The sequence below is a fragment of the Mytilus californianus genome, unplaced genomic scaffold (genome assembly GCF_021869535.1).
Source record: "Mytilus californianus isolate M0D057914Y unplaced genomic scaffold, xbMytCali1.0.p SCAF_2, whole genome shotgun sequence".
Classification (NCBI taxonomy): Eukaryota; Metazoa; Mollusca; class Bivalvia; order Mytilida; family Mytilidae; genus Mytilus; species Mytilus californianus.
The window spans coordinates 58,674,569-58,692,193 of NW_026262668.1; the positions used below are offsets into that span (position 1 = coordinate 58,674,569).

At 31.0% G+C, this 17,625-nt stretch overlaps 1 protein-coding gene across 1 annotated transcript; it reads left to right on the plus strand.

Moving 5' to 3' along the window:
• The first annotated feature begins 3,203 nt into the window (after positions 1 to 3,203).
• LOC127730129 (uncharacterized) lies at positions 3,204 to 13,370 on the plus strand. Its single transcript, XM_052238261.1, has 3 exons — positions 3,204 to 3,304; positions 8,312 to 8,427; positions 9,717 to 13,370. The coding sequence occupies exons 2-3, from the start codon at positions 8,316 to 8,318 to the stop codon at positions 10,520 to 10,522; spliced, it is 918 nt and encodes a 305-aa protein (XP_052094221.1). The 5' UTR covers positions 3,204 to 3,304; positions 8,312 to 8,315; the 3' UTR covers positions 10,523 to 13,370.
• Positions 13,371 to 17,625: the final 4,255 nt, after the last annotated feature.

Here is a 17,625-nt window from a genome sequence, read left to right on the forward strand (position 1 = left end):
GTGTACCAGTAGAAAAGGAGATGTGGTATGATTGCCAACTGATGAGACAACCAGTATCCACCAAAGTTGAAATGAAATTGATGTAAACAATTATAGGCAACCGTACAGCCTTCAACAATGAGGAAAAACTATTGCGTATAATCGACTGTAAAAGGCCCCGACGTGAAAAATGTGAAAAAAATCAATTGAGAAAACTAAAGGTCTAGTTTACAATAAAACAATTTACGAAAAACAAATATGACAGACATGACCAATGACAACCACTGAACTACAGACGCCTGACTTGGGTCAGGCACATAAAGAATGTGTGTGGGTTAAACATTTTTGTGAGCGCTCAACCCTCCCCTAACCTGGGACAGTGGTGTAACAACATACCAAAAGAAACGTTGAAACTGTAAAATTCGGTTGCAATTGGCTTAACTCAAAAGATTGGTACGAGGCACTAAAACAACTAACATAAAAACAATAGACACATAGCACCGAAATAAAAGTACTACCAGTAACTGAAATCAATTTCAAAGCCAGTTACATGTGTCACAACAAATAAATAAATCATGTTCTCTCAGATTAAAGTATCAATCCGTGCACATCCAACGGATTTAGTTTTAATACGTCTTAAAACAGCCCGAGAAATGCAGGACCTTGTGCAATACCAAAATAAAACTAACAGTATCGTCAGGATGTAGAGTCATGAGTTCTCAAAATAATATTTAAAGATTTTACAACTTTGCTAGATTGATAACCTTTAAGAATTCGTTTATTAAAAAAAACAATTAGAATTCATTTTCATGGATCGTATCTGAGTTTCCGGGTTTATAAACAATATCGCCGTGAAAATTAGGATGTGATATCCCGTATTTAATCAGAGCTCTACAGGTACAGCCAAACTTCCTAACCAAATCTGTATATCAATGAAAGAAATTGGTAAAGGTTCTAATCACTGAATTTGTTGTAACTAAATTCCTATCTTGATAATTCATCAGTTATACATAGGTTATGGTCATCGAAATATAAAACACAACTACAGACACGGGCACAGATAACTGGTTATGAAATATGCACACTGCAGGACAAAACCGTCTTAAAAGGGTAAATAAACAATCGGGAATGAAAAAAATGGCTATTTTGTCATAAAAATTAATAGATATAAGAAGATGTGGTATGAGTGCCAATGAGACAACTCTCCATCCAAGTCAAAATTTATAAAAGTAAACCATTATAGGTCACAGTACGGTCTTCAACACGGAGCCTTGGCTCACACCGAACAGTAAGCTATAAAGGGCCCCAAAAAATTACTAGTGTAAAACCATTCAAACGGGAAAACCAACGGTCTAATCTATATAAAAAACGAGAGACGAGAAACACTTATGAACCACATCAACAAACGACAACTACTGAAAATCAGATTCCTGACTTAGGACAGGTGCAAACAAATGCAGCGGGTTTACACGTTTTAATGGTACCAAACCTTCACCCTTTTTCTGAAACAATAGTGTAACATCACAACATAGAAAGACACACTATAAAATATCAACTGAAATAGCTTAACTCAATCAAAGGACACATTAACGCCATTGAACATACACTGAACAAATAAATTTGACCTATGACACAATGTAAATACAAAATAAATAAACTAAGGGAAGAATAATAAAAGTAACATGTTATATCGGTAAGAAAAACAATATGCTCGAACAAAAATACCATCCATTTGCAATAACTTTAAACACAGGTAAATGAAAATAATTTTGTTGTTAGGTATACCTGTACAGTACCAATAGAGAAAGGAAATATTTTTACAAAATAAATAATTTTGAATACAAAATAAATAAACTAAGGGAAGAATAATAAAAGTAACATGTTATATCGGTAAGAAATGTTAAACAATTAAAGAAAAACAATATGCTCGAACAAAAATACCATCCATTTGCAATAACTTTAAACACATGTAAATGAAAATAATTTTGTTGTTAGGTATACGTGTACAGTACCAATAGAGAAAGGAAATATTATTACAAAATAAATAATTTTGATGTTCATAGTACGAAGTGAAAATTTATAGTTATACCAAACACTTATCAAAGCTGGTATATAGACCAGATATAACCCTGAATAACATTAAATAACAAAAAAGCAATACAATTAGTATCAACAGGTCAAATAAACAAGAAAGTACGATTTGAGAGTACTCGCAGTTACTGACAGCTAGTTAAAAGCCAAAACAATTAATAATAAAAAATCATGCATCAGAGACTATAAAATCAACTAAAACACATCCCAGGGATTTAGTATTTTAACGTCATGGACAGTCAAAGAAGACATGACTAGTGCAATGCCAAAAATAAATGTATCGACAGACAGTAGGATAGTTAGGAGTTTAACCTCTTTATAGATCTAAACGAACGTGGGTGTTAATTTGCTGATGACAAAATCGATATTAGTGCCAATGTAAACTATATTCAAAGATCTAATTACAACATTGGTAAGATAACCTTTACTAATAAGCCTGTTTAAAGGTTCGATGAGTTTACACGGATCACATAGTGATTTCCGCGCTTTAAGTACATGTTTGTGAGCGCTTAACCATCCGACTAACCGGGGCAGTTGGTGTAACAATACAAAATAAGAACAAACTGTAAAAATCAGTGGGTTTTGCTCAGATTGGAACGAAGCACAAAAAGAAACTAACATATAAAGCCAATATGCTGGATCCGCACCTGTGTTGTAATCATGTATTTTATTTATCATGTTTATTACATAGGCACTTGGGGACAGGAAATATTTTTAGCCTTCCCCTTTTCTCTCCAAAATCCGTTATTTTTTTTCTTTTTTTTTCTATCAATTTCTCTAGTATATAATATATAGCAGTGACCGCTGTGGATAGTCAACTTGGAATTGATAGTATATAGCAAATACAAATTATTTCTAGTATTCATCTCACACAGAAAAACGCGAAAATAATTGAAATTAATAGAAAACAAAAAAAATAATGGATTTTGGAAAAAAAAGATAGATTATTTCTATTTCTATTGAGTTTTGGACATAATATATTAACCAGTTTGTCAAATAATTTTTACAGCAATGATCATCGCCGGTATTTATTTTAACACGCACTACGACCATTCCAACAACACATTCAGCACTTTGACGTTTTCCACTTTAGTTTGTATCACGTGATAGATCACGTTTATGCCCACGTTCCAAATTGAAAATATTACGTAACTTCAGTACATACGAAGGGAAGTTGTCACGCAGGTTATTACGTTTTTGATATTAGATTACGCAACTGGGACAGAGAAACCGAGTAAGTATACATAATAATACTGGGCGCTTATCGACGAATTTTGTAAATAGCAAACTCTCAAACACTATTTCAGGTTTGAATCATTGATGTAAACAAGGATTTGTATAGTCCTCGATGTAAATAGCGATATTTTACAATATTTATACTATTTTAAATTAGTCCCAGTAAATTATATACACACTGAAATTTTAAAATTACACATTGAAATCCTTGTTGAAATTAAGAAAAATGTACACCGAAATTTCAAAGTTACACATTGAAATTTAAAAAACAACATTAAACGGTCATAAACCTTTATACAGTTGATATTTTAGTCATCATGGTCATAGTGCCTTAGGCTGTTAGGGAGAAACATGTCACCTTTCACACAAATTCCTGAATTTTTAATCTCGTAAATTATTAAATAACAGATTTCTGATGTATCCATTGGTCCCAGTTGATTTTGGACAAATAGCCATAAATTAGGATAATAATTATTTGTTACCCTGTTATAATACATGATTATACAACTACATGTACAAAATGTAGGTGAAATCCAATAACACCCCACCAGTATGATGGCCATCAATATATGTGTAATAAATCAAATAAAGATCCTTTATATAATATTTTAAAAAATTGCACAAACGTTTATAGCTATAATAGAATAAAATTTTATATCAGTATTGTGATCTCCAAGTTCAGGTGGTTCAACATGTTCAATGTATCTGCAGTACTTTGCTAACAAATCATTTAGTTGAATCAAAACTGTACTAAAAAAATTTTAAAAGGAATTATATATATATATATATATTTTTAAATCTATGGAAAAATCAACCAAACAAACTCTTCCTTCAATATTTTTTTTTTATTTTCCAATGTGCCTTATATTTTGAATTCAATATTTCTTGCTTAATTGTTCATAGTATCCTGATTTAAAAAAATTCTGAAAATGAAAAGAAAAAAAGAAGAAAGAAATAATGTCCATACATCATATACGCATGTGTGCAAAAAATAGTTTCTAAAATAATGAGAGCACACACTACAACCTACCTGCATAATTTGAAACAAGTTGCTTTCTTTAAAAAAAATAGAAAAGCAATACGTGAACCTAAGACCGTTGACTGCCGGGTCACAAAAAGATTGTTGTCGAATTTGTGTTTGCTTTTGAGTTGAAATAATTGACTGTGATTAGACATGTTAGAAGAAGTCAGTTGAAAGTGTATATTTACATCTACTATTTGAATATACATTTTAAAGCTATACTATTTTATTTAGTACTTGGGAATGTACATAATTTCCCCGATGATAACCCTTTTGCAAATCCCAATTTCTTCAAACTGGATGACTTAGGCAAATTGCACAAACTAATCGCGATATAAATTTATGCACTCAGTTTGCTTTATAATCTGGAATTCTGCATGCATTTATTTTATCTATCATATCTTAATATTTTGCTCCCTGCATGGACCTTCATGTTCTCAACTCGTTATTGAAGCTGTCTGTACTCATGGTAGATGTTAATGGTATAGATAAATCTAAAGTCCAATTTCCATGTGCAATGAAACCTGTGGCATGCAACTGATTGGGACATCTTATAAAGAGACTTTTTTTTGGTCTTATAAAACATCTCAAATTTTAAGGATTTCCTGATTTTACTTAAATCAATTCAAATATTCTACAGGGAAACTTGGTTTTGCCGAAGAATATCTTAATTCAGAAATTTTATGAATACCTGTACATACCCTCAAAATAACCAATTTATTTAAAAAGGTATGTAGATATAAAAAGATACCAGAATCAAAATGATGTTCGCCAGACGCCAGTCTACAAAAAAGCATCAGTGACACGCGAATGAAAAAAGTTAAAAGGCCAAATAAATTACAAAGTTAAGGAATCTATTCCTTGGGTAGAAAATCCTTAGCTTTTCGAAAAGGTCAAAGTTTATTATAGGACAGTGACTCAAAAAAGAAACAAAATAGAAACAGCTAGAGGTCAGAATACCGTAAGTAATGATGACCGTGCATGAAAGTCACATGTCAATCTCTTACAGCCGTGTCCTAAATTTAGACAAGAAAAATGAAAATGCGCAATCACGAGTGAAATTAGTATTATTGGAATTTTTGAGAACGCAAACCGATAGTGTGCGTTTGAAATGTGATCTATAATGTGAATGAATCAAGACATGTAGGATAGTTGGGCAACACAGTGAAAACAATTTTCAAAACCGTACCATAGTACAAATATGTAGATGTTATAAGGTTAAACTATTAAAACAAACAAAACAAAAATAGAATTGAATAATAAACATACGTTCCTGTTAGTTATTTTTTTCTGAAATTTTTAATATATATACATGTAGTATCAATAAACACAAACGTCAAGTATTTACGGACGGACATTTTAAAATCAAATGAATCTATTTTTAAATTCTACCATTCCACTATATGAATAGATTACTATACAAAATATAAGCAAAGACTTATAAATCCATACTAAAACAGTACAAAAAAATAGTACTTAATTAAATTTGTTATGATTATTGTAAATTATTATTACGTTTTTTTGTGAGCTGCAAGGATTTAAAATCTTTGTGAATTGAAAACACACAAGTATTTTTATTCACGACCATTTATAATTTAAATATTTAATTTATTTATCTTACTTTCCGTTTTATGGATATATTACAATACAAAAAAATAAATAACAATTACTTATAAAACCTTACTAAAACGGTGGGAAATAATTAACGTAGAAATATAATTATTATTGTTTATCAACATTTTTTTTTGTATAATGCAAGCCAAGTTTTATTACAGGAAAGGGATTATAAACAAAAACAAGTGATCACAAGTGCAAAATGGCGATTAAGAAATCCGATTTCAAACATTGAGTCAAAGAAATGACTGAAATTACTTCTGTAAAAAAATAAGATTTGTCCTAAATCCCAATTACTCGTTTACGACAAATAGTTTCATCTTAGGACATGACTGGCAAATATGACCGTTTCCGGACCCTTGATGCAAGGATTTATTCAGATTTAATTATTATGCATGTTTCATTTACAAATGAATATTTAAAAATACCAAAGCAGAGTATCTTTTCATATAAATACTTATTTCTTAATTGCAACTCTGAAAATATTCTGACTTCAATTTAATATTTAGTTTCTACAGAAACATAAATACAGTATATATTTTGTATAAGATAAGATATTTTATTTCCAATTATGGGCCCCAAAGGGCATAAACATTACAACATCAATAATTTTTCATAATACAATACAAACAATGAGATAAAAAAAAAAAAGATTAATGAGAACTATTTAAGTTCTTGAAGAATACGTAGATAAAGAATCTATAGTATGTTTTTTTTTAATACTAATGCATTTTAATGCAAGTGTGGTTGATATAGATAACAAACAAGCAGCCCAAAAAGAAAAAAAAGAAAAATAGATATCCATATATGTATAGTACACAATAAGTTGGATCAATTAAACATATAATAATTAGCCAAAAAGAAAGTAGAAATTAAGCATGTCCATGACTCGTCCTGTGTATATATTTCTTTGATTTCTATTGAATTAATTAAAAAATTGAATACTTTTGATAATAATATTATCTTTCTGTTTTCCGTTCTAATATACACATTTAAACCAGAATGTTCTCTCCTTAGTCTATGATGAAAATACACGCGTGGTTAAATCTTCAGACATAATTAGTTTACATGTTATCATGACAATGCACAACATACCACGTTATAATTGACCTAGATACACACAGTGTACAGGGGTCGTTTTAAAACAAATATAATTGCGTTGTCATAATACTTGTTTAGAAACTTTCACATCAAAGCGCTTATAAACATTCACATTATTAAAAACACATATGTTTTGTGAAAAGGCAAAAAGGTTCTTATATTTAAACGATTTATTGACTGCAACCTAGCCTTATTGTTTACTTTCCAATTAACTTTGATGGTGTAATGTCACGTGGTAGCCTAGCCATAGAGTTAACTACCTGTATAAATGATTGAAAACTTTCGAGACGTTCCAAGAATTTTATTCCGACTTCTGGCCGAGAGATATCGAGTGGCCCATAGACACATCCAAAACTCGCCAATATATAAGCTTGAATGGGGTTCACGCAAAAAACAGAAACAATAACACACTGCTGTTTACTGTATACTACTGTATACACATGGTATACTTAAAGAACATGTTAAGACTAAGAGGTCGGTAATGTCAGCATTATACTTTCTGGTCTGTGGGTCCATTAGTTTGTCCATCGATCTGTTTCAGGCTAAATCTTGGGGTTTAAGCTTGGTAAAAATTTTGTTATGATTGTATTAACATACATTTCTAATTATTAGTTTATATATATATACATATGACAACTAAAATGTATATTTACAAAGAATGGTCATCATTTATTTTTAGTGAACTTTGTATGATTTGACAATTTAAATCACACAACATATACAAAAGACACAGTATTTGATTTTTATAATTGACTCCTCCATGCAATCAACAGTGAAAAAATTTCAATTTTGATGATAAGAAATTTGAAACTGGTACTATAAATCGTAGACATGGTTTGGTCATTATTTTTCTCGATTTTTAAGCATGGATTTTGTACTGATGTTAAACTTGCCAAAGGACAAGAAGTGCACCCCTTCTAATCAATATGATAACAGATTGATTTGTACAAACTAATGGAGAGGAAGATATTTTGTGCATTTCAAAATGCTTGCAAAACAAGCAAAATAACCTGACATGAAAATGTCCACATTTGCAGTAGTTAGCTGTGTACATGTAACTACATCTTGTACATCTCTTAAGTTTGTTTTAATCAATTTATCACTTAAATACAACATTAAAATAATCATTTTATTATTCATATCCCATAATTGCAAATGTGGTACATTGCATCTTGTCTGTACATGTATCCTTTTTCACTAATATGACCTTGGGTAGATAAAAGACCCAATATTTTCTTTTTTTACCATTGAATATTATCTGATTTGTAGAAAAATGTCGGGCCACAGTTTAAGCAAGCTGTTGACTATAGGCTGTATGGTTTTTGTGTGGGCTGTGATGATTGTTGTAAATGCTTTAGCAACAGTAAAAGTTGGTAGAGACATAGGTAAGATTTTACATTTAGTTAAGTTATGTACATTTACCCATAAATGAAGGTAATATCTTCTAATCAGAAGCTCAAATTTTGATTTTGACACCTACTGTACTATACTGGCATAACTAGTACTGGTGACACTTTTAACATGTATCTTTTCTAGTAAATCATGTAACAGAAATCTGAGTGGAAAATAAACATGGAAAAGTATAATTGAATTTAAAACGAACCAAGGTTATGTTAGTATGTACATGTATGCTCTTCTTTGAACTTTGGACAAGAAGGAAATAACAAGTTGAATTCTTTCTTTTGTGGAAATACTAACAAAATGCTGAAAACTATATATCCAAATATTTTTCTAATTTCAAAATGATGGCTCATCTATACCATGTATACCATAAGCTAAATGTATATATGCCATATAAAATATAGAGAAAACTATCCACCAACATGACCAAAGTCCAAATGACGTGGATGGAAGCAGCTATTAGTTGGTCATTGTTAAGTAATTGAAAATACAGTTTTAATTTTAGTATATTTTTTTAGACTTTAAAGCAAAAACACTATTAACAATGATTAATCATCAAACGTATAAGGAATGTTGAAATGTTTGCCATTTGTCTTAATTTTCCATTTGAATAGATGCATTTTAAAGTTGATATATATATAAAGTTCCATTTTTTCCATATACAGTTTGGAACATTTCATGTAATGCTGAATGTCTGAAAAAATATTTTGATGTATTTACATTGTATATTGAAAACTGTTGTGACCTTACAACAAAATACAAAACACCGAATTGAAATTGATTTTCATTGTTATGTTAAAAATACATCTTTGCTGTTTTGATAGAAAACTGTTAACATTTTGGATTCACTTTAAATTTGGACATGGTACATGTACTTATTTGGAGAAGAGCTGCCAAATCATGAAATGGCCCTCATTGTCATGAGATACATATATGCATGTACATTGTATTTGTTAAATACAAATGATATGTTTTATAAATAATATAATATTTTGGTTATTCCAAATTTGTCTTGACCATGTACATGTTGTTCCATGCACTTCTACCAGATATGCCAGATATCATTTTGCCCTACTGTACCAGTAAGGGTTAAAATGAAAACATGTGTTGTTTTTTTGTGTGTATATATAGTCTTTTTAACAGAGCCTTCTTTACATACAAATATAAATGAAGAACTCTTTAAATGGTGAGAAAACTTAAGCAATATGCAATACTAAGTATAATTTGTGGTAAATAGTTTTGAAGTTAAATGTTGTTTGTTCTTTACTTTTAGGTTTATTCCTCAACACCACTGGTGACATATCAGACAAATATTACACACAAATTACACCAGCTGGATGGACATTCAGTATCTGGGGAATAATCTACACATGGCAGGGTATCTTCATCGTATATGTATTGACAACCATTTGTAGAAAGGTCCGTAACCACTATATTTACCAGCTGTCGGTACTTCCAGTTGCTGTATATGCCATTTATATCGTCAACAACTTGGCCAACATTGCTTGGATCGTGATATGGGATAGACAATATATGATTGCAGGACTCTGTGTCATTGTCATCACACCATTTACATTATATGTGTGTTTGTTTCTTTCGTTTCGACAGCTCTACAGAAACTTGGCTTTCCTGTCTAAAAATGATGCTGCCAAAGAAATATGGTTTATCCGATTTTTTGTCCAGAATAGTTTTGCTTTTTATGCAGCCTGGGTAACAGTGGCATCACTTCTAAATTTTGTTATTGTTCTTGTTTATGAAGCTGATGTAGAGCAGGAATTGGCTTGTACCATTGCACTTGGAATCCTGTCTTTTGAAATTGTTCTGTGGTTTATTCTGGATAATTTTGTTCTAGACAAATATGTACGTTACACATTCAGTCCATACGTAACCTTTTTTGTTGCCTTAATTGGATCTTTCGTCAAAAACTATGATTTAGATGCAAGATATAGAATTTCTATCTTCTTGCTTGTCCTGATGTGTTCTGCAGGAGTTCTCCTTATTGTCAAGATTATCAGCATAATTATTCGCTACATTAAATATCCCATCAGGTCAAACTTAGAGTATGAAGCTACTTTCTAAAAGAAAATGGGTGACAGAAATGAATCCTTACCAACCAGAGTTGCATTTTTGATAGCATAGCATGATTTAGGATAAAATATTAATCGCTTTTGTATAAGGTGCAAATGTTGTACATATATATGTAATTTTGTAAAATTATTTTATAATGCCATGAATGTACAATATTTGTATTCTGGATTATACATCAACTCATACACAAATTTTGTTTTACCTATTCAGTTTAAAGTTTTCTGGAAATTTGCTTAATATCTTCTCTAGTTAACAAATTAAGAGAAGATTAAAAAAAATAATTGCTTAGAAAATTCTTTAATATTTATCAACTATTATCATGATTATCCGTAATTGTAGAGAAATTTAAATTTTGTGATCAGATGGAAATTCTATAATTTGTATCCTACAGTACATGAACATTGCACTTGCATGTACAAATGTATGGACATGTATGTAAATAACTTTTCATCACATTCCTAAGGTTATCAGACATTTAACCTGGAAGTATTTACTCTGAATTTTATGATTTGGAAAATAAACAACCTTTCCTAAATACATGCAATAAAACAAAGAATAAACAAAGTAAAATATATTTTTTTCAGAATCTATATATCCATACATTTTTATACGACCGCTAAAAATTCTGGGTCGTATATTAAAATATGACGTTGGCGTCGTCGTTGTCCGAAGAGACATTGGTTTTAATAACTTTAGTTTAAGCTGGTTCAATACCACAAAAGGAAGGTTGGGATTGATTTTGGGGGTTATGGTACCAACAGTTAAGGAATTGGGGGCCAAAAATATTTTTTTTTTTTTTGTGGGGGTAGGGGGGTCAATTAGCAATAGCAAAGTGTATTGCACAAAAGCAAAGAATTGAATATAAATTCAAATCATATAACCAATTCTTAGTTCTTTGACTACAGTGATTCTTGTCAGAAACCTTTTATGTGTCAAATATTTAATTACAATCCAAATTCAGACCTGTATCAAGCGCGAATATTGCTTCCATTTTTGCCCCAACTGTTCAGGGTTGGACCTCTGCGGTCGTATCCGGCTGCACTCAGTGAAGCAATTTATTATTTTCTATGATACATTCATTACTGAACATGCTGAAGGGAAGTTATTTTTATCTTTGCTAGATGTATTTAAAGCTGCAAAATAAACATGATCTATTCTTTTTGTTGTTGTATGAGATTCTCTACCTTTATAGCTTATTTTTATGAAGTATCTTGAAAGAGAAAAGTAATAGCATAAAAAGTATCAGTGAATTACCGTTGTTGATTATCCTGGAACTATTGTAACCAACTATTATAGTTAAAATTTCCACCAGTATACTTATACAGTTATACAATATATACATTATATACAAACATTATTTACATGCCAATATGATCTGAATAATTAGTTTCTCTCTTTATTGTGAAAAACATTTTTGAAAGTTTTATTGAATTTTTATGTGTTTGTATAGTACATGTACCTTTATATCTAGAAACAGTCATGACAGTAAAAAAGAATACTCTTAATGAAAGACTTATGTTTATTTTTGTTTATGGAATTTATTCAATATTAACTTTGGTGCTGAAAGTATACTTTTGGTGCTTATTTTACAACAATAATATTTATTGTTTGTCTAATATGTACATAGTTAATTTTTTAAAGTACAGTATACAAAAGATGACTCGTGTAAAAATCCCTTTTGCTGGTTTTGAGATATGTCACTGTAAAATAAGAGGATAAAGGTAGTGGTGTTTATATACCTATGAGAATAAATTATATCAATATAAAGTGATAACATTCTGATTTATAACTTCCTTGATATGGAATATACAAAAAACTGTGTTCTAGTAGGCACAAACTAGAGGTGTGCAGCTCCCATCTGCCCGTTCTGTGATTTCCTCAACCCTAATAGTCTTTTCCTATGCATTTTTTTTCTGAAGGAAAATAAATACTTTTCAATTGAAAAAAAAAATCATTTCGACAGCTGGTAAAGACTTCATAAATCAAGCAAAATTACATTAATGAATTAAATTATTTCAGTTTATATCTATAAACTTGATCAAGTTTTCCTTTAACCGACAAGTGTCCATGTGAAAACTATGCCCCTCTGCCCTTAGGACCTAGCTAGAACACTAGAGAAGATATTTATCAGGACATTTAACCCATTATTCCTATCTTACTTTATATCTCTGTAAGAAATTAATATATAGAGTAATTTTTGAATGCACCATCCTATGTGTACTGTATTTAGTCAACTTTTGCTTGAAATGAACTGTAACTGTTTGCTATAATTGATATTACCATTTTATATGTGATACATGTACTGTCTTTGTTTTTGTTAAATCCAACATTACATGTATGTGGGCATTATATACACAACTAGAACCTTTTGATACTATTGTATTTCAAAAAGATATTAAAGTCAGACCAGTGGCTATGAATCTCAATAGACGTTTTTTGTAAGGTCGATTCTGATGGGACAAAATGTTACCTGCCAATTATATTTTTTATACAACTAAAGATGAATAGTGTAAACCAACTAATTTTTGTGAGCGATTTATTTCCACAAGCATAAAAATTAAAATAAATATAAATCATCATGAATAAGCAAACTTTAGATATTCTCTTTTGTAAGAAGATCAAGAAAATTAGAATATCATGAGAAAAAAAATCTCAGTGAAGTTGGCTAGGAACGGCTGAACACAAAATAAAGTATCTTCAAAAATTTGTTGGTTTACAGTAATATGTTTATTTATGACTGGGCATTTTTTACATGATAAAATAGCCTTATACATGTTATATGTACATAAAGTTTTATATGATTTACATGAATATTCAGATAATAAACTTCTACAAAGTTTTCATGTTTGATTGAATTTTTGAAGATTCTTAAATAAGAACAGAAACATGGTGTGGGATTTACTTTTTTTAGAATTTTGTCGTAGCGGGCTGTATATATTTTTTTTCCATCCCTTACATTGCAGGTCAAACCAATAGAACTCTTAGAATGGTATTTGTTGTTTCTACACTAAGCAGGAGATGAATACATTTAGAGCAAAGACTTGTCTACTCATATTCAAAATAGAATAATGTGTCCAGATGTAGTGACATGACAACCTTTAATTTGTTAACTGACACTTAAAAATTTAGCTCAACATGTTTGTCTAGTACATACAAGAGAAAATGATCAGCAATATACTAGATTTACAAAAATGTCATTATAACTAAATCTATTAATTGACTAGCATAATTTTGATAAAACTTTTACGAGAAAATATTACACGTTTTAGCTCAGCTGGCCCCTTTTCATCACTTGGTGTCAGTCTTCCATAAACTTTAACAAAAATCTTATTGGAAGAAAAATGACCACAAGCATCCTTGTTTAAAAAAGTGTGTTCAAAAATCCTGCCTGAAAACTAACTTGGCGGCCTAGGCTAAGAATAAGTCAGCATGGCTTAAATAGTCAACTTCCTATAGGAGTTATTGTCTGTGAATGATAATTTTGACCCATTTTTATATGACCGCAAAATTTATATTGGTATGTTGGCGTCGTCGTCCGAAGACACAATGGTTTTCGCACTCTAACTTTAGTTTAAGTGAATGGATCTCTTTGAAATTTTACCATAAGGTTCAATACCACAAAAGGACGGTGGGGATTGATTTTGGGGGTTATGGTACCAACAGTTAAGGAAAAAGGGGCCAAAAATAAGCATTTTCTAGTTTCCAGACAATAACTGTGGAACGGTGTATGGATCTCTCTGAAATTATACTACAAGTTTCCATACCACAAAGGGATGGTTAGGATTTGCTTTGGGAGGGTTATGGCTCAAACCGTTTAGGAATTAGGGGGAAAAACAAGGTTGTCCTGGTTAATGGACAAATACTTTAGTACAAAACATAATTTAAAGCAGTGTAAGGGAGATAAAGCAAATACATCATTGAAATTATCTCCCTTACACTGTTTTTAAATTATGTATAAAGTAATGGTTAATGAACAATTAAGATAATTTAAAACAGTGTAAGGGAGGTACTCCAAATACAACGTTTTGGTTACTTCCCTTACACTGCTTTTAAATTATGTTTACAGAAATGCATATTTATAAAGGAAGACCAGTAAAAATATCTGCAATTGTTGCATCTTTTTTTTTTTACAAAAAAATCCATAGGAAAGATTTGACATCTTATACGACCGCAAAAAATTTTTTGTGGTCGTATATTGGTATGACGTTGGCGTTGTCGTCGTCGTCCAGCGCCGTCGTCGTCTTCCGAAAACGCATTTGTTTTCGCACTCTAACTTTAGTTTAAGTGAATGGATCTCTATGAAATTTTACCATAAGGTTCAATACCACAAAAGGAAGGTGGGGATTGATTTTGGGGGTTATGGTACCAACAGTTAAGGAATTAGGGGCCAAAAATAAGCATTTTCTAGATTCCAGACAATAACTGTGGAACGGTGTATGGATCTCTCTGAAATTATACTACAAGTTTCCATACCACAAAGGGATGGTTAGGATTTGCTTTGGGGGGTTATTGCTCAAACCGATTAAGAATTAGGGGCAAAAAAGGGGGAAAAACAAGGTTGTCCTCATTAATGGACAAATACTTTAGTACAAAACATAATTTAAAGCAGTGTAAGGGAGATAAATCAAATACATCATTGAAATTATCTCCCTTAGACTGCTTTTAAATTATGTATAAAGTAATGGTTAATGAACAATTAAGATAATTTAAAACAGTGTAAGGGAGGTAATCCAAATACAACGTTTTGGTTACTTCCCTTACACTGCTTTTAAATTATGTTTAAAGAAATGCATATTTATAGAGGAAGACCAGTATGGCACATTAGATTTGTAAAATCTTTGACCACATTTATTTATTTGTTATGCCGAATCTAACCGTGTATTTAGATTTTTAATTTTGGGTCCAGTTTTCAAATTGGTCTACATTAAGGTCCAAAGGGTCCAAAATTAATCTTTGTTTGATTTTAACAAAAATTGAATATATGGGGTTTTTTGATATGCTGAATCTAAACATGTATTTAGATTTTTGATTTTTGGCCCAGTTTTCAAGTTGGTCCAAATTGGGGTCCAAAATTAAACTTTGTTTGATTTCAACAAAAATTGAATATATGGGGTTTTTTGATATGCTGCATCTAACCATGTATTTAGATTTTTTATTTGTGGACCCCGCTATCAAATTGGTTCATATTGAGGTCAAAAGGGTCCAAAATTAAACTTTGTTTGATTTCATCAAAAATTGAATTATTGGGGTTCTTTGATATGCCAAATCTAACCGTGTTTTTAGATTTTTAATTTTGGGTCCCGTTTTTTTAATTGGTCTACATTAAGGTCCAAAGGGTCCAAAATTAAACTTAGTTTGATTTTAACAAAAATTGAATTTTTGGGGTTCTTTGATATGCTGAATCTAAACATGTGTTTAGATTTTTGATTATGGGCCCAGTTTTCAAGTTGGTCCAAGTTGGGGTCCAAAATTAAACTTTGTTTGATTTCAACAAAAATTGAATATATGGGGTTCTTTGATATGCTGAATCTAAACATGTATTTAGATTTTAGATTTTTGGCCCAGTTTTCAAGTTGGTCTTAATTGGGGTCCAAAATTAAACTTTGTTTGATTTCAACAAAAATTGAATATATGGGGTTCTTTGATATGCTGAATCTTACCATGCATTTAGATTTTTTATTTGTGGGCCCGCTATCAAATTGGTTCATATTGAGGTCAAAAGGGTCCAAAATTAAACTTTGTTTGATTTCATCAAAAATTGAATTATTGGGGTTCTTTGATATGCCAAATCTAACCGTGTTTTTAGATTTTTAATTTTGGGTCCCGTTTTTTTAATTGGTCTACATTAAGGTCCAAAGGGTCCAAAATTAAACTTAGTTTGATTTTAACAAAAATTGAATTCTTGGGGTACTTTGATATGCTGAATCTAAACGTGTTTAGATTTTTGATTATGGGACCAGTTTTCAAGTTTGTCCAAGTTGGGGTCCAAAATTAAACTTTGTTTGATTTCAACAAAAATTGAATATATGGGGTTCTTTGATATGCTGAATCTAGCCATGTATTTTGATTTTGGACATTGGACCATAATAGGTAAATTAAAAAAATTGAAGTTCTTAGACCACATTCTTTCTGTGTCAGAAACCTATGCTGATTCAAATATTTAATCACAATCCAAATTCAGAGCTGTATCAAGCTTGAATGTTGTGTCCATACTTGCTCCAACTGTTCAGGGTTCGACCTCTGCGGTCGTATCAAGCTGCACCCAGCGAAGCATTTTATTTAAATTGGTCTACATTAAGGTCCAAAGTGTCCAAAATTAAACTTAGTTTGATTTTAACAAAAATTGAATTCTTGGGGTACTTTGATATGCTGAATCTAAAAATGTGTTTAGATTTTTGATTATGGGCCCAGTTTTCAAGTTTGTCCAAGTTGGGGTCCAATATTAAACTTTGTTTGATTTCAACAAAAATTGAATATATGGGGTTCTTTGATATGCTGAATCTAACCATGTATTTTGATTTTGGACATTGGACCATAATAGGTTAATTAAAAAAAATCAAGTTCTTAGACCACATTCTTTCTGTGTCAGAAACCTATGCTGTGTCAAATATTTAATCACAATCCAAATTCAGAGCTGTATCAAGCTTGAATGTTGTGTCCATACTTGCCCCAACTGTTCAGGGTTCGACCTCTGCGGTCGTATCAAGCTGCGCCCAGCAAAGCATTTTATTGTGTATTTTATGCCCCATCTAGGGGCATTATGTTTTTGGGTCTGTGCATTCGTTCGTCCATCCGTTCGTCCGTCCGTCTGTCCCGCTTCAGATTAAAGTTTTTGGTCAAGGTAGTTTTTGATGAAGTCCAATCAACTTGAAACTTAGTACACATGTTCCCTATGATATGATCTTTCTTTTTTTAATGCCAAATTAGAGTTTTGACCCCAATTTCATGGTCTACTGAACATATAAAATGATTGTGCCAGTGGGCAGGTTAAAGTTTTACCGCTTCAGGTTAAAATTTTTGGTCAAAGTAGTTTTTGCTGAAGTTGAAGTGCAATCAACTTGAAACTTAGTACATATGTTCCCTATGATATAATC